Source organism: Monodelphis domestica, chromosome 5 (genome assembly GCF_027887165.1).
Source record: "Monodelphis domestica isolate mMonDom1 chromosome 5, mMonDom1.pri, whole genome shotgun sequence".
NCBI classification, from domain to species: Eukaryota; Metazoa; Chordata; class Mammalia; order Didelphimorphia; family Didelphidae; genus Monodelphis; species Monodelphis domestica.
Window position 1 is genome coordinate 156,208,903 of NC_077231.1, and position 21,160 is coordinate 156,230,062.

A 21,160-nucleotide genomic window follows, 5' to 3' on the forward strand; every position below is an offset into this window, starting at 1 on the left:
ATGGAGAAAGTGTCTAGTCCACTGTTTGCAGTGAGGTTTGAGTACTATCCCTTAGAACCTGGTGACCTAGTCCCTGTGGTCTCCACTATTTCAATCCCTAGCTATAGGCCAGTGAGGGTTTCAGAAGGGCAGTAGAGGCTGCTGCTCCCAAGGCCTTCAACCTACCAATTCCAGTAGTATCCTCAGGGATAAAAGCCCCTGGACTCAGCAAACCCCATGAGTTTGCCAGTCCTGCACTGCTGGAGCTACTTTGTTGATTCTACTCTGTTTACTCTGTTTCTGCCCTCAGGGCTTTTGTCAAGGTGATTTAAGCCAGGAATTTCAGAAACCTTCCTCCCAAATCCTGTGTGTTTTGGGCACTTTTAGCAATGATTATGTGGAGTTATTTTGGGTTGTTTGTGGAGGTATTAGGAGGGTGAAGAAGCTTCATATTTTCCTCTGCCATCTTCCCATAATGCAGCCATCACTTCATTTTTCAATGTTCCAAGAAAACATTTAAGTTTCTAAATTGCAGAGAAGAAGAAAGTAACTATTAAAATCATAGGTTTGGTTAAAAAATAAAAGAATACTGTATCACATGTGACACCATTCTACTTTCAAGAAAGTTCTGAATAATCTTCAAGCATGTATCTTCTTTCATTATAAGTAATTATATACACATTCAGTTAATCATTTAAAAACTGAAAAGTACAGGTATGCTAGAACTAAAAGCAATAAAAAGTCACATTTATATTGTTGTTATGCTTCAGTTGTTTTCAGTATAGTGTTCAACCCTTTGCAACCCCATTTGGGGTTTTCTTGGCATATATGTTGGATTAATTTGCCATTTCCTTCTCCAGCTCATTTTTCAAATGAGGAAACTGAAGCAAACAGGGTCAAGTGATTTGCCATAGGTCACACAAATAAGAAATGTCTGAAGTCAAATTTGAACTCAGGTCTTCCTGATTCCAGGTCTGGTTCTCTCTATATATGCTTGCACATTTATATTATACTTAACAAAACACTTACTTGTTTTCTCATCACAAAGTAGTGATAGGTAAGTATAATCATCCCTGTTCTGCATTTGATGCTAAGTGAAACTTGGAGGAGTTAATTCAAGCCAATTGTAGACAGAAAACTGGAAGCCAGGATGCTTGACTCCAAGTAGAGTGTTCTTTCCATTATGTGATGCCTTTTAATCATTCTGATATGATTAAATTATCAACTGTTTAAGTAACAACGGGAATTGTTAATATCATGAAATGTTTGGTATATGCTGCATTATATCTGTTCCTTTGTAAAAAAAAATGTGTTCTCTTTTCATTAAACCAGGGTTTAATGATGAGAAAATGGTAAGAGTTCCTATTTTCTTTATTTTAAATTAAAGCATATTTTTCATTTTTTTTACCACTAACTCAAGAAAAATATCTAGTAAAATAATAAAAATTACCTTTTTATCATCTATATAGAGATAAGTAGATTTGCTATTTCTATTCTCTACTTTGCTTTATTTCTACTGAATAGTATATTTAGTTGAGGCAACTACATTTTATACATTTATACACATACAATAGTCATTTGGGGAGTAGCTGGGAGGCACAATGGAATCAGGAAGACTCATCTCTCTGAGTTCAAATCTGGCCTCAGATATTTAGTACTTGTGTGACCCTGGGCACTTAGATTAGTTTGCCTTATTGGAGGAGGAAATGGCAAACCACTCCTAGTATCTCTACCAGGAAAACCCCAAATGGGGTCACAGAGTCAGACATGACTGAAAACTGACTTAAAAGCAACAGCCATTTTACCCATTTATTTTTCAATTTTTTTCAAAGTAAAATAAAATATCTTTTCTTGTGGGAGATTAGGGATAATCATATAGGAAAAAAATTAATAAAATTATTGTAGACTTTCCAAAAGTACACTCCATAAAAAGTTGTAGACACTCATGAAGGAAGTCATGAATGTAGACATTCAGCATTTTATTTATAAAATGCTATAAAGATAGGTGTGGAAAATTTTATAGGAAATATTTTGTAAATAATAGGCATCTGTGACTTAGGGAATATAATTCCTTCAAAGAATCTCTGTGATGTTGAAAACTATAAGAATGAAATAATCATTTAAATAGCCACCAAGACTCTAAAATGGGTTTCTTACCAATGCAGGAAGTGAGTTGAACATTCATGAAAAATAAGTAAATCAGGGGCAGCTGGGTAGCTGGGTAGCTCAGTGGATTGAGTACCAGGCCTAGAGATGGGAGGTCCTAGGTTCAAATCTGGTCTCAGACACTTCCCAGCTGTGTGACCCTGGGCAAGTCACTTGACCCCCCATTGCCTAGCCCTTACCACTCTTCTGCCTTGGAGCCAGGACACAGTATGGACTCCAAGATGGAAGGTAAGGGTTTTAAAAAATAAGTAAATCAATTTTAAAAACTACTCAGTTCAATTCTTTAAGCAGCATCAAGTAGCTATTCTTGTGTAAGTTCTGTGTTAGTCTCTTAAATTTCTTCCCAGATTTTTTTTTAATTTAGGATTACTTTTCCTAAGAATGACAGTTTGTATTTAGTGATATCACCAAGAACCTCAAAAAGTCCCTTTTGCCAGGTGTGGTGGCACATGCCTTTAGCCTCTGCTGTTAGGGAGGTGGAGGGCAGTGGATCTCTTGAATCTGGGGGGTTAGGGCTGCAGTAGATAGAGCTAAAGAAGTTGGAGTGTATGCATTTAAGCCTTGTACTAACATGGTAAGCCCCTGGGGAGTATAAAGCTACCATGCTACCTGAAGAGGTGCACACAGGAAAAATGGAGCAGGTTAAAGCTTTTGAACTGATCAGTTTGAGAATTAGGCACATGAGTGTCTTCTAAAGTTCCTATCTAGATGAGGTAGATTCATATTCAAAACTAGATAACCCAATAGCCAGTTGATAGATAGATACAAGAAAAAAGAAAGGAAGAACAGAAGAAAGGAAGGAAGGAAAGAAAGAAAAAAGAAAAGAAAGAAGGGAGAGAGTAATAGTGGCAGGGAGAGAAGAAAAGATGGAAGGAAAGAAGATCCTTTTAAAAACTGGTGGTTTGATAAAACAGTGAAAGTGGCCCTTCTCTAGTTATGTGTAGGGCCTTGCAAAATAAAGGGCTGCAGTCTTGGGCCTGTACCCCAAATTTCTGGGAATAAACAAGACCTCCCTGTCTGATACTACAGAGAAGAAGCCATGATCCTGGCTTTCAGATCATCCAGAGAAATCATTTCTGAAAAAGATTATGCTGCCACAAAGTTATTTTATTCAATAATGGTTAGATTCTGCCTAGTATATTGTGTTGAATTTTATAATAAAATTTTAAGGAAAAGATTGCTAAACTTTACTATATGAATGTGAGCAAGATTGTGAGCAGAATTTAATTATGTCATATAAAGAAGAAATGAGGAATATTTAATTTATTGAAGAGAAAACCACAGGGATGTGTGATGAGACTATACTGGTTGTCTTCAAATACTTGAACTTCTCTTACTTGCCAAAAAGGAATAATTTGATCTTAGTTGCTCCAGAGGAAAGGACTAGAAAGCCAGTGGCAGTTATATTGAGTCAAATTACATGATGAAGAGCTTTCTCATTGTTTAAACTCAGACTATGAAATTGGCAATTGGTCATACTTCCAAGTGAAGTATTCAAGCAGAATAGGGTTCTTCATCTTCTTTTGTGTCAAGTTTTCAGTACTCTGGTGAATTCTCTCAAGAGCATGACTTTTTAAAAGATCTTTGGGATAGGCGATTTGAGATTAAATGACTTGCCCAGGGACACATGGGAAGTGTCTCAGGCTAGATTTGAACTCAACTCCTTCAGATTTTAGGACTGGCACTCTAACCACTGTACCACTGTCAGCAAGAATGAAGTTTTTAAATGCAAAAAATAAAATTCATTCAATTGTAAAGTGAATCAATTTTATCTAAATGTCGTTATCAACACATGTACATTTTGAAAAATCATATATTCTAAGTTAACTGTAATCACTTCTTTGTGATTTTTGAAATTCAGTGATTCATTAAGTCCCTTTTAACACAAGAGTTTGGAGATTTGACAGCTAATAAATTATAAGTAATTTGTCATGGATGGGCTTCCTAAGATTGCTTGGTAATGCTACTTCATCATTCACATTTACTTGGAGATGCTGATGATAGATTATTATTTGAATATGTTTGTCTTTATTGAGTCCTGGTCTGTATAATATTTACTTGGATTTTAATAAAAGAGAAGCAGTTTGAACTTAAAAAAATAGTTCAGTTCATAGTTCAGTTAACAAATCTCTGTATGTAATTCAAGTAGTCATGTTATGAATCCCCATTTATAATCAGGCTTAACCAGGATGCTTGGTATTTGCTTAATGCTTATTATCTTCCTTTGATATTCCTACAATTATTATGTGTAGATAAACTTTATTATTCCTGTTTAGTGCCTGTCACATAGCATATGCTTAATATGTGCTTGTTGATTGACTAACAAATGAAAGACAGTTATGTGCTAAGAAAGTAGAAGAATCTGCTTTCAATCAGTCAGTCTCTGAAATCTCATCTTTTGTTTTCCTGAGTAAACTATTGTTTCTGTGAGATAAGCTTCAATGATATGAAATGTCATTTGCATGACTATACTTAGAATATTTTGAATATGGTTTAAAATCAAAATTACAACAGCATGCATGGAAAAAAGACAGATTTTCATATTTCTTTGCTCAGTAAATCTTGATGAGAATCTAAACTTTTAGCTCTTTTGTTAGCACTGAAGGATATTTTGGCTTCCCCTACTTTCAGTAACTGTCTCTTCTCAAATGATCTAATAATGATCTATCACTTTCTCCCCCAAACTCATAATTGTTCCAGTTGTAAATTCCTAGCAGCATTCACCCAATCAGGAGGATTGAAAATCTGAAGACATATGTATATTAGAAATCTAAACATTTTATTTTATTATGAAGATGGTTTTGAGCCTTTTGGATCACCCTGGATATTCTGGGAGTTCCAAAGGTCTAAGACCACTTTTTGACAGCCACTATACCACATTGTTCTGCCTGTCCTCTTTTATTTCCATGAGATAATACCCGAATTCAAAAATTAAAACTTGTACTGATTTATATAAACTCTTTACTATCTAAAACTTGGTTTCATCTTCCCTTTGAAATGATCATCTTTTCATGGGAACATACTAGATTTAACCTGTGATCTCACAAGTGGAAGACTAGACATTATTTCATACAACCTCTTGATTTCATTTCCTTTACCAGCATTCAGTGACAGTTTGGCAATACATTTATTGTCTCTGATTAAGGTCAATGGAAGTCTTGCCTTAGGAAGAATTGCAGATCTGGGTCCAAGAAATTTAGTCTACTTCCTTTACTCTCATTTTATTTAAGATTTTGCTTGGGGAAAATATGGAAGCATATTAAGGCAAAATGTGAAAGCAATTTATTTCAGATGACAAAGTAAATGCATAACTGAGCACAGGGATTGCAATTTAACTCCAGGATTCGGAAGTAGGTAACCTACTCCTAGGGTAACTGGAACAGATCAGGTACATGATACTCAGTTTACACACTAGCCCTGAGAATTGCTTTCACTTGAAGAATATGCTTGCAGGTCTCCCAATACAAACAACATATTTAAGCAAATTACTGTAAGAAATCCTTTATTCTAACAAAGATGTTTCTTTAGAAATTAAATAACATCAGAAGCCCTATTGTTCAGTGTATTTTAAAGAACTGAATGCTTTTTTTTATCTTTTGATTTTACCTTTTCATAATGAAAAAAAAGAATGATTCGATATCTCTGACTTTGCAAGACTGGAAATTATGTCTTAATTTGTTGTGCCATGGGGAAAAGAGAGAATGAAATAAATGTGTTTATTCCTCTAGGAAATCCCTTAAATCATGTATTTTGATTAAATATTTAAACATGTTAGTTTAACTAGAGGAGTAAGAAGTATAAATCTTATTTCTAGGGGAGAGGGTAAGACTATAAGAGTCAAAATCTTTCCTAAGGAAATTAAACATCAAACTCTATGAATTAAAATAATTAAATAGAATTTCATTTTCAGGGGTGTAGAATGATGAATTTTTCTCCTTATTAGCATTCAGTGTGTATCCAAAATTACTGCTGTGAAGGAAAAGGAGGAAAAACATTTGGATTAAAATGACACATTTTTTAGATCAGTATACATGCCAGAGATTTATGTGTGGTTGAACCTAAATACAGACACAGCATGTGTGTGTGCATGTGTGTATGTATGTATAGGCAGTATCTCACAATTATGATATGTACAGTTCCTAAAGGAGAAGAATTTGAGCCAATACTTTAACTTTGCATTCAGCAACTTAATTTAAGGCTAAAAGACTCACAACTTACAGATTTAATTTGCACTTAGCTTCTCTATATTTGTTTTCAGCTATTCTTTAAGCAGAGTACTTTTAATCATTGCTTTTTAGTGACCACCCTAGTTAGATAATTGTTACAAACTAAAGTTCCATGCATTTTTTCCATGAGTATGTTTCATCTCAAGCCAAAACATGTCATTTTAAAGCTTTAGTCATTTGGTTATAAACTATGAAGCTTCAGGCTTTTATTGGACTATAACAATAAAATATCAACAACCCCAGCTTCCCACTACCACCCCCAAAGAACATTGTGAAATTTTCCAAACATTATTTGAAACATATTTAAATATTTTAAATAGCCATGTTCCATAAATTTAAAGGAACCGAGGGAAGCAGGAGTGGTACACTTCCTTTGACCATGTTCTTGATAATTATGAAGTAGTCAGAGAGGAGAGAATTATCCCAAACTCTAACTAAAGGCTAGCTAATGGCCCGGCTAGTCCCAGAATGGCTCTAATATACTGGAATCCAAAGAAGCAAGACATGGAGTGAGTTGGTTACCGGTCAGAGTTCAAAACCAAGGGCACATTCTGAAGATTAAGAAGCTGCAAAGTAGGGAGTGCCAAGTATCAACCCTATTTCTGAACTCTAGCTACTTCCTGAGGTTTAGCCTTTGCTAGTGCTGACACCCTGCCTCACCCTCAGCTGACCCTGTTGCCTGCTGCTGCTTCAGCTCTTTTCTCTGAATTTGGGGACCCATACAAAAAGCTGGCAATCACCATTCTCCTGTTTTTAAAACCAGAATGGAACAGTCCTAAAATGTCCTTTTTCATTGCTGCAAAAAGTACTTTAGATTCTCAAATGCTAACTAACACTCATATAATGAATGACAATGTTTTTGTATAAAAATAAATACCCCAAATTCAGAAAGAACGGGTTATCATCCTTTATGTTTCACAGTGTCATTACTCGGGTTAATAAACTGTAACATGTTGATATTGATGCCAAATATTTAAATAAAATGAGCCTTTAAATAAAGTTTATTCCATACCATTTCCAAGTTATTTTCCCACAGTTGATGGCACATTTAAAAGAATTGGTGTCCACAAAGAGACTATAGTTTAGTGATAATTAATCCGTAACTCACTGGCCATTTCCATAGTTTCATGTAGACATTGATCCAAGGTTCTCCATTTTCACCATCATAGTTGACTTGGATAATTGTGACTCTTGCTTAAATAATTTAATTGAAATGAAATTTCAAGATTATGCATGACATCTTATGGGTAACTGATGTGAAGCTACTTGCTTACCCCACAGACCCTGTTCATTTTTCAGCATCCAGACCCTAACCAACCAGGGATGGCAGGAGAGCATGGCCAGAGTATTCAGAACCTACTTGTCAATGCTCAGGTGATGAATCCCTCCATACTTAACTTGGAAATATCTTCAAATGTGCAATGACCTGAGGGAAACAACTGTCACTGAGATCATATTCAAGCCTTAGCTGAACCTGAAAGAATTTGGCCATCAAGAACTAAAAGCTGTTTTCAAGATATAATGAGGCATTCAATTAGAATCTTTCAGAAAATACAAATGACAATATTATCTACGACCCATTGGTCTAATTCCACTTCTGGCTGGCATCCTGTATTGATTTAAATTTAATGTATCAGTTTTACTTGAAGGAACCATGAGTAAGCAGTTTAGATCTTGGTGCTTGGCCCAAGTACTTTGCTTTAGGCAGCTGCCTTAGTACATACAAGTTGAGAGAGTTTCAGACAAGCTGCCCTAATTCCAAATATCATTCCCACTATCTGGCATATTACCTGCCATTCTATATTTATTCTTTTGAATTTTTTGAGGGATATTTGAGTTTCCCTTGTCTTTTTTATCTTAATGAAAATATCGGTGGCAAGGATTTTAGCCATCAAAAGGAGGAACAAATGGCAGAATTGTTGATGTCAAACTTTAATTACATTCAGAATGATAATATTTAGGGTTAGAATAGAATTATCATTATATAGCCCACATGTGACTATTCCTATGAGCAATATGTCATGAATGTATGCCTAGAGTTAAATTTTTCCTGTTTTAATTCTTGACTTCAGAATTGGAGTATATGTGCCTACCTAATACTTCCTTTCTTCTCTACCAAATCTCCCAACACCCTTATTAACTATTTCCATTATGTTCTTTTGTTCCAGATGAGAAAACTTAGTTTTGATTAAAGAGTGTTGGAAGGGGGAAGTAAATGAAGGGGAAGAAGAGGAGAGTGGGAGCCATGACACTTTCCATTTGAAAATATACATATAAATGTTAATTCTTCAGTGATAAAACATTACTTTTTAGAGGATTTAAAATTAGTTTTCTACTTTAAAATGAAAAAAAAATAACTACATAGTTCAACTTTATATATTTGTTTATTGTCCTTAAGTTACTTAGCAACTATATCCTATATCTTAGCAGTCCCCTGGGTCCTTTCAACACTTGGTAGATTTACTTTCACTTTCAGCTCAGCTATTCCTGGAGTATTTTTGGCTTCAGTAACTGCCAGTAGAAATTAGAGTAGAATGGGCAACTCATTAAAAAGAGAGTGATTTCAACTATGCCCAGGTGCATTAACATGTGCTGTTGCCTGTGGAATGATTGGGGGGAAAAAGTTATAATATTCAGCATTTTTTATCTCTGTTGTGATTGCCAAAGGTGAGACACCTCAAATTGAGAAGAAGCTCTTCTGAGATCATTTCTAAATTGGCATTCTTAAATCCATACCTTTGTTCTGTGGCTAGAGGCTTATTGATTTGGCAACAAGTACACCAAAGACTGGTTATCATAACATTAGTGACAGCTCCATCCTTGACAATACTTTCTTGATAAGTCCTTTCCTATTATCTTGATAATGGGTCTTGGGTTCCTGGTAGTCTATTTGGTTCATGAACTTTACCTATGCTTGTATTATTGTTGAAAAAAGGATCAACATTTAAGCTGTCTTGATGTGACTTACAGAGTGAATTCAGGACAAAATGGAGGTCAATCAGTTAATGGTAGTTGGGGAGGGATTTTAAATTAGATCTGAAGAATCTTTCTGGTTCCAAAAGCCACATTAAAATACTTTGATTTCTAGCAACTTAAAAAGTGAGCTTCAGAGATCTTGGAGGTTTTTGGAGTAGAAGGATCGTGGTTGAGGATCTTTAGGATCCTTATTTTGTCCTAAAATTACCTTACTAAGTTACCTTACTAAGGATGTCTTAGAATCAGGGTGATTCAAACATTTGCATAAAACTTTGTTTCTGGACTATACAAAACATCTTTTAAGCCTTTTTAAAATAACATTGTATCTATCAGTGCTTTGTCCAAAGGATACAGGTTGTTTCTCTGAATCAGATAGAAATAAGAAAGTTTTTTTTAAAAAAGAATAAAACCATCTCTTTAAATTTGGATATTTTATTTTTCATTTACCCATAGCTGTATCTCATCTCTTAAAGTTGACACGTGATCACTTATAAGCATATAATTTGGGATTGTAATGGACCTTTGAGATCATATATTATAGGTCAACTCCCTCTATTCACAGATGTGGAAATTATGTCCCAGAGAAATGTTTTACCCACACCTACACAAGGAATAATCAATCAATGAAAAAAAGAAAGCATTTATTAAGTAGCTACAATGTGTCAGTGTATAGCCTTTAGACATTGCTCTTGTGAATCTATATCAAATACTATTTTCATTGCAATGTATTGTCTTTCCATTTTTTCACATATGTGAATATTTTATTGGAAATTATACATTTTATGGCTAAGCATTTTTTTCTCATAATGGTGTCTATGGTAAAGAGCATCAAAATGACCTTCATCATAGTGCTTGTTTGAGATCCTGTTGCTAATGACATTGTCACATAAGACTTCGTTTAAAACACAAGAACTTTTAATAACACTTGAAGGCATATCATATTCAATTTGAAAACAAAAGGACTTGAGTAACTAAGTTCAATTAATTTTACAGTTGAGAGAAAGTGATATACATTTTCTTACATCTTTCATAAATCAGTCTCCATTTTTTCCAATTAGCTTTTTATGAAGTAGGGAAGTAAAAAAAACATGTTTTAAGAGCTCTTATTTCATTGATATTCCCTCCCCAGATTTCTACCATCCACATTTTTACATTGTATATATTCCCTGTCCACGTTCTTTCATAGAGCTTCCCTAGAAGATCTTCTCAATGTTCCTCGTGGACACAAAAACAAATTCTCCAAAGCAACAACTTTTAAAAAATATTATATATTACGTACATAAATAAATATTGAATAGATCACACTAGGTAAATGGTTCAGAAGAATTGAACAATGAAATTGAAAAATAGTTAGACTTAGAGGAGATAAGTTAAGCTGTCCGTGGGCCTTATCAGCTTCTCTGTTCCATCAGTAACTACATCCTGAGACTTCCCAGGACCCTTTTAACACCAGAAGGAAATCTAACTTGGTGATTATCACTACCATTGTAACATCATCTGTCATTCCCATGTTGCCAAAGTGCATTTTCTCACTTGATGAAGATTAAAAGTTGTAAATCTAAAGAAAAATATTTATAGGATCTTTAACTGGAAAAACATGATTTCAAAACAATTAGTTCACTTATCCAACTCAGTAAAACAACAAAGCAGTTTAGTGGGAGAAAAACATTCAGTCTGATCTGTCATTTAATTGAATGATCAATTAGAGCAGTTGACTTTAAAGGCCCAGTTAGGTAGACATGGTACTTATACTACATAGTTTAAAAAGTAGCAAAACAGACTGCTTTTTAATTTTGTGACTTGAAATAAATATGAAAACAGCTTTTAACGCTGGTCGCATAGTTTTATATTCCTACAAAACTAAGAACGACACTAACTTTAAGTAGGAAACTTCACTGGTTTTATGTTACGATGAATGATTCTGGTCAGTCATGAAACCAACTAAGATAGATTGTAAAATCTGAAAAATTATATTATAATGGATGATATTGCCTACTTATATTTTATAAGGCTCATAGGGGAAAATGTGAATTGTTAAATTCAACATTATCCAAATAATATACATTAAAATCAACCAACTAAACTGACATTAGTAATGCACACTCTGCATGTGAGTTTTACCACATGTATCCCTCTGAAGAGCAGAACTCTCAGACCTTTAGGTGGCTCCTGTAGCATCTTGAAAGAGAGGCTGAGCTTTTGGTGGATGATATAATCACAGCTGTAATAGCAGAGTAGTTAAAAAAATTAAAAAAGAAGGAAACAACAACATCATTAGATAAATATGGCACAATATTAAATAGAGGAAGGGATAAAGTGAGTGACAGCAACAATCTCCAGGATTACTCTCTTGGCTGTAGGATCCTCAGATTCCTCTGGCTTGCCAAATAAATTGACTAGGGGAAAAGAACGTCAACAGATTAACTTCAGAAATTAAGTTTATTAATGGAATTCCATACGTAAATACATCCACCCAGCATGATAGGAAAATGTTTCCTCTGCTTTCCCAGCTGTTAGATGATACCTTAAAATTGTTCTGTCTAGCTCACTGAAGGAATGAAGACAAATCTCTTTTTGTCCTAGATGAATGCTCACTGACCTGAGGCAATGTTGAATTCTGCCCATTTATTTTGAGCTGATTTATATTGTAATATATTTTAATATAGTGTAAGTTATTTGAAGAGGGGAAATGACGTAACTAGTCATATGAACAGGGTCCTCTGATTTCTAACTTAAAACGTAAAGGTATTTTGTCAATAGTTAAGGCATCACGAGGGTATGTTTATAAATCATAAGTGTTTGTTGTGGATGGAGATAGTAGAAGCTTATTAAAAACACCTCCACTGTTTTAACTTTCCTACATGGAGCAGTTGTTTTGACAGATGGAGGGACTTTATTTTAGGAACTGTCCAGGAAAAGTCTGACTAACACAGTCTAATCAGTATTACATATCTGCAATACTTGTTTTTGAATCATTGTGCATTTGACTTTTAGGGATTTTTAGTAGGGTTTTTCCCCCCAATTCATTTTTGCTCAGCTAATCTTTTTCTCCATATTTCCTCCATCTATTTGATCTACACACACTGAAAACTCTTACAAATAAAATGCAAATATTTTGTCAATAAGGATGATACATTGATTGTCAAGCATAGGCTTTACTTAGACTAATTTATTACTGCTAAATTTTTCAAGGACAGTTTTTCTGAACTTGATTAAAATTTATAATGTGTTTGAACTACAAGAGAGTTCAAGCATCATCATAGGAGTCGATATGTTTGATCAGCTTCAAGCAAGCCAAAGCTTCTTGATAAACTTGTTCACATACAACTCAGAGAGAATAAAGGCTTAAAAAATGTATTTGTTCCGATTTGATTTTTCTCTTCCATTACCCTTTAAAACCCTCTAGTGGTGAGTCAAAAAGCAATGTAGTGCCAAAAAGTGTATTACAGTTTAAAAGTTTTCAGATTTACCATGGTTCAAGCAAAGGTCACAAAGTCTTTTCTTCTGTCTCCTTGGAGCAGAAATGTGTGAAGTATGTTTCCTTCCTCTGCCATACTCACTCTCTCCTTCTAAAGAAATACTCAAGCTGGTTCCAAACAAAAATGAATATCCTGTTCAGGAACCAACAAAACTTTGGCAGCAATAAATTGAGACTATTTTTTTCTAAATCCAATGAATGACAAGAGTAAAAATCATTTATGCAAAATCTGTCTTTTAAAAAAAATGATTACCAACAATAGCACTTTGAAGATTCTGGCTCTTTCATAGAAATTAATTTAATTCCTTTCCCTTCCTAGAATGGATGTTGATATATTCTCCTATCTGCTATTTTTAGCCCAGATAGAAATTTTCATTTAATTCTTTGTTTCCCTTTAAGTATTTTACTTTTGAAGCTCATTTTTTTCCTTTCTCTCTGTTCTCTTTGCATGGTCCTTCACATTCAAAGCAATATCCAGACGCCTCAGGGCATAGCAGAAACATAACCTACTGCCAACTAGTAGAACCTAGTTGAGTGATAAACTCATTCCAGGCTGTGGGCCAATAGGGTGGGTTTTGCTGCTATGTAGGACTGATACATTCAATCATCAGCATCCACATTAACGTTGTTTGCCAAGTTTCACAGCTAGAGGTGTGCATGGATACTATTTTTTTTTTATTCTCCTACAAGATTTGGGAGTGGCTAGACTTTTTTTTGTAATGGTCCATCTTTGTGTCTGGGTCCCATAATTTGTAGGAAATTTAAATGCTTTCCAAACAATAATTAAAAGTCCCTTAAAGCCTTTCAGAATGTGATTGTAGCAAGGGTAAACTGAGGCACTGAAAAGTTATAAGCATATGAGCTAAAACAATAGGAAAGTAAAATAATCCACAAACCCTAAGCATCGTTTCATCTATATTAGTGGGGGTTAGTGGATTAAGAGTCAGGCCTAGAGACGGGAGGTCCTAGGCTCAAATCTGGCCTCAGACACTTCCCAGCTGTATGACCCTGGGCAAGTCACTTGACCCCCATTGCCTAGCCCTTACCACTCTTCTGCCTTGGAGACAATACACAGTATTGTCTCCAAGGGGGAAGGTAAGGGTTTAAAAAAAAAAGTGGGGGTGTGGATCAATTTAAAATTATAGTACTAAAACCTTGTTTTATACTTATTTCAGATTCTTAAGCATGGAGAGAAATATATGCCCTTTATTTAAAATATAGAAAAGTTTAATCTCTCTACTTTCCAATTTTTTTTTTAATTTTACATGGGGATTACAGGTAGAGTAGAAACTTAGGAACTTTAAGTGGATTTGGTATAGTTCGTATAATTTTGAACTGTTGTAATGTTGCGAGTTAATTTATATTATGACACGAATTCTTGGGTTTAATTTAATATATTGTAAAGTCTAATTATGCAAAAATGAATTTAAATGTATGTCAAATGGATTTGTATAATTCATTTAATTTTGAACTCCTATAATATTATGAAGTGACAGCTAGATGGTATAGTGGATAGAGTGCTGAGTCTGGTGTCAGCAAGACATCTTCTTGAGTTCAAATATGACCTCAGACTCAGACTAGTAGGCAAGTCATTTAACTCTGTTTGCCTCAGTTTCCTTATCTGTAACATGAGCTGGAGAAAGATATGGCAAACTACTCCAATATCTCTGACAAGAAAACTCCAAATGGGGCCGTGAAGAGTTGGACACAACTAAATAACAACAAATTGTCATCAAATTAGGTACATTCCAAATCAATATGAAATCAGGTTAACAGAAGCTATTCCCTTTTTAAAAATTGATAAAAGTTACATTTGATTCCAAGATTAAGATATGTTCCCATTTATTAGATAGGCAACATACATAGTAGCATAAGCCATCTAAACCAGGTGTCATATTGATTGCACTAGATCATGAGGCTCACAAGACTCCCATTCTTTGTCTCTACCTTATTCTACATTCACACACACAGTGTCTAGCAAAGTAGTTTAAACAAGGTACGGAAGAGAGATACAGATTGATCCTATGATTTCATTGGTATGAGGAACTTGAGGGCTAGGAATCTCTCTCTACTACCATAGGTTGCAACGTTTTCTGCTGTCTAGAACTCTGAAGATGAAATGATTTGGAATGCTACAGCCAGTGTGTTTTAGGATTAGAATTGGAATCAAGAACTTTATGACTATGAAGTTGGCGCTCCACTCACTACCTTAAATTTCCTCTCATAGTAAGTTCTCAGCAAACATGGAATTAGTCAATTTGTAGTCATTAGTAAATATGGGGTAACTAGGTGGCCACCTTATAGTGACCCGAGTGCCAGACCTCCAGTTACAAAGACCTGAATTCAAATTTGGTCTCATGCATTTACTAGCTGTATAATCCTGGGCAAGTCACTCCAAATCCTGACTGTTTCCTCAGCCACAAAATGGGTATTATAATAATAGCACCTACCTTCCAGGGATTGTGAGGATGAAATGAGATGGAAAGTGCTGGGAAAGTGCTTATCACAGAGCCTGATGCATAATAAGTACTTCATAAACCTTAGCCATTATTATAATTATTAGTATTAGTAATAATTAAATGAACATTTTAGATTGCCTTTATGCACTGACAAGGTGAGTAATCACCTACCTTTGTGATTTAAGAGGTGCCATGAATGTTTCCCATAGATATCTCTTGCTGATGCCTCTGATTTCCCTATGAATTTTTCATTTATTTCTGATAAATATCTGAATCTTTAATCTAATAATTTAATCTGCATCATATCAAATACAAATTATACTGGGAATGGAATATAAAAACTCCCTAAATGCTCATTGGTAGAATAAGTAAATTTGGTTTTCCTTCTTTAATAAGAGATTCTAAATTTCCCAAGATCCTAAATTTTCCTAAGTTCTGAGCACAGGGCATCATGAGTACAGCCAAGGGGACTGAATGAAGAGGGAAGAAATTAAGGACTCTTAAGAAAAATGTTTTCAGAATTTTATTTGGGCATGTGTCACCTTATAATGAAACAAAGGCGTTTTGTCAAATTCAAGTTTTCTTAAAAAAATTGAGACATTAATCCTTGGGATCCATTTTACATTTTGTAAGGTCTGGCTAGAAAAAAAAAATGAACTTAAAGATCTTTCTTACACCAATTACAACAACTTTCTGGTTACTCTCAAAAGCAACAAGGATTTTTTATAAGGAGGAATGATGTCCTGAAGCTTTGAACTTAAAAATATAACTTATTTTTGATAGCAGATTGTCAAAGGGCACAACTAAAATTTATTTTCACAGACAGCAATAGAGAACAGTTGAGTTGTGATTAATTTTAAATTATTCTGTTTGTTTTTGACTGCCTGGTTCTCTTTTCATTGGGGCAATTGGCGTAAAGCCAAAAACTTCAGGGACAAATATGAGATACTTCTGTATTTTTAAAGGTCAGGTGGACAATTTTACCAAAAAATACCTAAACCATTAGGTATTTTACTTAATAAGTTAAATATAATATGAAGATGGATGTATTTTGAGTGTTGCATTAAGTATTTTGAGTATAACATTAGGGTAAAACTTTTCTTCCACTGTACTGACTAACTTAACTGTATTTGTCTCATATGCTAACTTTTACCTTCATCAGTATAGTTACCTATTTGTTTTTCCTACTTCCATTTGTTCATAGAAAGAAACTGAGTCTGATTGGAAACAATCTGAAAAAATATAAAACAAACTTAAGCTAAACTTTTATGGTCTCACAGATGAATACCCAATTAGAAAACATTTAAAATAGATGTTATATGGTCAATAACAAAATTCATAACACATTGTATTCTATATGTAACTACTTTTTAAAATTTGTGTTATTTGGACAATGGAGTATAACAACTTACTGAAGTCATTATGATTTTTAAGATGTTGATATAAATTTACTTATTAAAATATAAGAAGTTGCTTTTTTCCTGCTGTGGATTAAAGCATTTTTATTTACATGATGGAAAACATTTTCATTCTTGGAATTTATTTCAGAGTATATTAAAAAAAAAGTTTTCATTGAATAGGTCCCCTGTCCCTTTCCCTCTCCTGACCCCATCCACCTTTATTAAAGACCTTCACAATTTGAAAGATCCTAACACTAAAATTTATATTAGAATCTCTTCTTTAAGAATGAAATAATATTCAGAGGGTGGGAGAGATAACCACTAACCTGTGTTTTTTTTTAACATTCACAAATTTCACTTAAAATATTTCTAGTCTCATTTTCATATACATTTTGTATTAATTTTTAGAATAACCATCAACAGTTTCCCATTTTATTTATGTTCACCTTATTTCCAGTAAAGGGAATTAATTTTTCACTAACAATGACTCATTGATCAATTTCCTGCTCCTAATCCACCCCAAAATTCCTGGGAAAACCAAATGGGATTCTTAGTTGTCTGTTATCACTTTCTTTCATTTCTTTTCAAATAAACTAGAAGAAAATTTAAACTAAAATAACTGAAAACATCAGCTTTAAGAGTATGAACATTTCAACTAAAAAGATAAAAATAATCACTGGTCTTTAAAGATGTTTAGGCAAGTTGCTCAGAGTGAGGTATTTAAAACTAGTCCCTTTTCAAATTCACAACCCATTTACAATGAACAACCTTGAAAAGAAGCATGAAATGTACAGGACTTTGCTTTCCTTCTACTCAAAGGGGAAAATTCAAGTAGCCTTGACAAAGGAGGACACATATTAGAAAGGAAAAAGGTTAGAAATTGGTGGAGTAACTGTTTTGTGTTGAAAGTAGTGCTATTTTGAAGTTATGTGCCCTTGTGGGCAGAACAATTAGAACTTGGGTTAAAACAGTCATGGACTGCTGAATAATAAACAAGCCTTAGAATTGTTGTGAAAAAGTCTCAAATAAGAAAACAAATCTGTTCCTCCTCTTAGCATAACCGGCACACTAGAGGATACTTTAGTCATACTAAATTCACTGTTTTATTTTATTTTATTATATTTTTTTTTCTTACAGAAAGAATGTGCTAATTTCATCAAGGTGCTTAAGGCTTATAACCAAACTCACTTGTATGCCTGTGGAACAGGGGCTTTTCATCCAATTTGCACCTACATTGAAATTGGACGCCATCCTGAGGTAAAGCTATTTAAAAAAACCAAATCTTGTCCATGACCCTTTTCTATTTAAATGCCTTTTTGCTAATTGCTGCAGCTCATTTAGTTTCCAAATTGTTGCTCTGGGAGATCTGCTTCTAATTGAGATGTTGATATTATTTCTGATTTGTGAATGCTAATCAAATGAAGACATCATCTACCAATAGCTCAAGAACAGAAGGGAACAAAGGAAACTAACATTTGTTTTTAGCCTAGATTACTAAGTCAGTTTCCTTTTGTTTTGGTGGCAGATGCCAACAGGCTCTGTGTGTACCATTGTCTCCTTTGTCTTTTATACTGTCAGCCTCCCCCTCCAGTTCCTTCCTCAGACAGTACTAGTGTCTACCACCCCAGCTGTTTTCTTCTGCCTGGGGATTAAGACTCGATGTGACCCATGCATACACATTATACATGCTTCTCAGGTATCCCATGTTATCCAAATAGCTTATGGTCCTGTTTGTTTTGTTTTCTGGCTTAGCTAAGTATTGATTTTTATACATTTGTTTGTTGTTCTAATTGTAAGGAAAGAAACATGGCAAAATGAATAGGAAATTGGGCTTAAAAGCAGAAAGATGTGAATTCAAATCTCCCTTCAACCCCTTACATCAGTTTTAAGGGTGAATATTAGAACTAAAAGTCTTAAGTTTTAGTCTCCTAAAATGTTTTGGTTTGAATCTTAAAGTGACCCCTTAAAAACAATTCTGTCTCAAATTCACAGCCTTTTTGCAATGAGACACTTTGTAAAGAAGAATGAAATGTAATATTTGACTTTCATTACATGCAAGGTGGGGAGAGTGGAAATCAAAGAACAAAGTCAAAGAGAGCATATAGTGGCAAAGAAAAAAGGATAGAGATTAGAGAAACAACTTTCATTCATATTAAAAGAAGTAGGTTAGGCAGGTAACACAGTGGATTGAGTGATAGGCTGGACACCAGAGGACCTGGGTTCAAACATGGCCTCAGGAAAGTCCTACTTGTGTGATCTGGGGCACATCATTTAACCTCAATTGCCTAGTCATTGCCACCCTTTTTACAACTAGAAGTTAAAGGTTTAAGAAGAAGGAAAAGAAAAAACAAAGCAAAGAAACAATGAAACAAAGAAAATAACACAAACACAGAAGGAAAGAGTGTTCCTGAACAAGGCAGGTGATGCAGTTGTATGTGCATTAGAGTAAGGGAAAAGACCCTGGGTAGGTCATGAATCTCTGCCTTAGTTTCCTCATCTTTAAATTTGGCATAATAATATCTTCTATCCCTTAGTGTTGTTGTATGATCAAATTATATATTTGTACAACTCTTTGCAAACCATAAAGCACTATATAAATGAGAGTAATTACTGGTAATTAGTAATGTTATTAATAATATTAAATAATACATTAATAATAAATTAATAAGTCCACTAATGCCATTATTGCTAATATTATTGTTATTGGTTTTGTTGTCATTGTTATTATTATATTAATTAACTCTCTGTGCCTCACCTTCTTCATCTGTGAAATCAAGGAGCTAGCCTCTTCTACCCTTACCTTCTACTTTAGCATCAGTTATAAGATACAAGAGCAACAAAGGCTAGGCAATTGAGGTCAAATGATTTGCCCAGGATCACAGAGCTGGAAAATGTCTGAGGCTAGACTTGAACCCAGGTCAATCTTGGTGCTCTATCCACTGTGCTACCTATCTTAACTTCTAGTATCTTTCAATAATTCTATCTTTTCTTAAATGCTATATTTCATTCTTCTATGAATCTAGAATCCTATGATCTGCTTTCTAAATAATTATTTGTTATTTTTCAGTGATAGTTGAATGAAAAATTAGCTTGAAATCCAGGTGAAATTCAATTTGACCATCACTGCAAGTATTATCTGAATAGGAGGAAATATTGTTGATGATGAAAATAATTTACATTTAACAATATACTTCCTTTTTCAAAATGTGCTCCATGAATTGTGCTCTTGAAGAAAAATAGAAAGAAGCTCAGTGTTTGGTAAAGATCTTATCACAAAATTTCCTTCCAAACTAGAAGTAGGATCTTATATGTTTCAGAAAAATTCTTATAATTCAAATGTATAATTTAAAAACAGTTTTCAGGTAGTGAGTCACAGTAGCACTTGTCTTAGTGATCTAAATATATGACTTTGAGTCTTCCTTTGACACATTAGTCTGGAGATCCAGTCTGAACAAGTCAATTAAATTTTTTCTCATTCTCTTTCTAACACTTTCCGCATCTTTAAAGATTTTTGTTTTATTTTAATGAAAATAAAACTTTAAAAATATAGAATTAAATACATAATGGGAGTTTTGTTACTCCTTTGTTAACAAAATCATGTGAGGATATGTAGTGTCTGTGATTGTTCCAAAAATCTTAGTGCCATTTTAAACTTTAATATTGCATATATGAGGGGGCAGCTGGGTAGCTCAGTGGATTGAGAGCCAGGCCTAAGGAAGGGAGATCCTAGGTTCAAATCTGGCCTCAGACACTTCCCTGCTATGTGACTCTGGGCAAGTCACTTGACCCCCATTGCCTAGCCCTTACCGCTCTTCTGCCTTGGAGACAATAAACAGTATTGACTCCAAGGGGGAAGGGAAGAGTTTAAAAAAAATAGTGCATATATGTGGTCAGCTAGATGACACAATAGCTAAGATGCTGTGCCTGTTGTCAGGAAATCTCATTTTCTTGAGTTCAAATTTTTTCTCAGGCGTGTACTAGCTGTATGATCCTGGGCAAGTCACTTATCCCTATTAGTCTTAGTTTCCTTATCTGTAAAATGAACTGAAGGAGGATATGTCAAACCACTCCATTGTCTGACAAGAAATCCCTAAATGAGGTCACAAAGAATCAGACATAACTGAAGTGTCCAAACAAGTGGCCACATATTTATTTTTCTTCTACATTTTCATGTACATGTGTTCATGAATAGTAAATTATGTACAGTTATCCCCTCCATATTGCCAGGAACAAAGGCATGGTGCTATTGTGATCTGGAAAATCTGGGTAAATATTTTGGTCCTCCCTTTGTACCAAATAAGAAGTTTGAATTTTTTTCTTTTATTATGTATTTATAGTACCTTATTGTAAATTTGGGTTAAGTTTGTATTTCTCAGTTTCTAACCTTTTTCTGTATCATAGACTGGCTTACATATGTAGTACTCCAAAAATATTCCCATTTATTTTCTTATGCCAACTTGCAATATAGCAAAACCT

General features: G+C 34.2%; 1 protein-coding gene across 5 annotated transcripts in view; it reads left to right on the plus strand.

Annotated features, from left to right (window-relative positions):
• The window catches only part of SEMA3A (semaphorin 3A), a 657,947-nt gene that overhangs the window by 462,743 nt on the left and 174,044 nt on the right, over positions 1-21,160 (plus strand). For all 5 annotated transcript variants that reach the window (XM_007504009.3, XM_056799471.1, XM_056799472.1 and 2 more), the window contains one exon: positions 17,822-17,941. In XM_007504009.3, the coding sequence (XP_007504071.1) occupies positions 17,822-17,941 (120 nt within the window). The remainder of the gene's footprint in view (positions 1-17,821; positions 17,942-21,160) is intronic.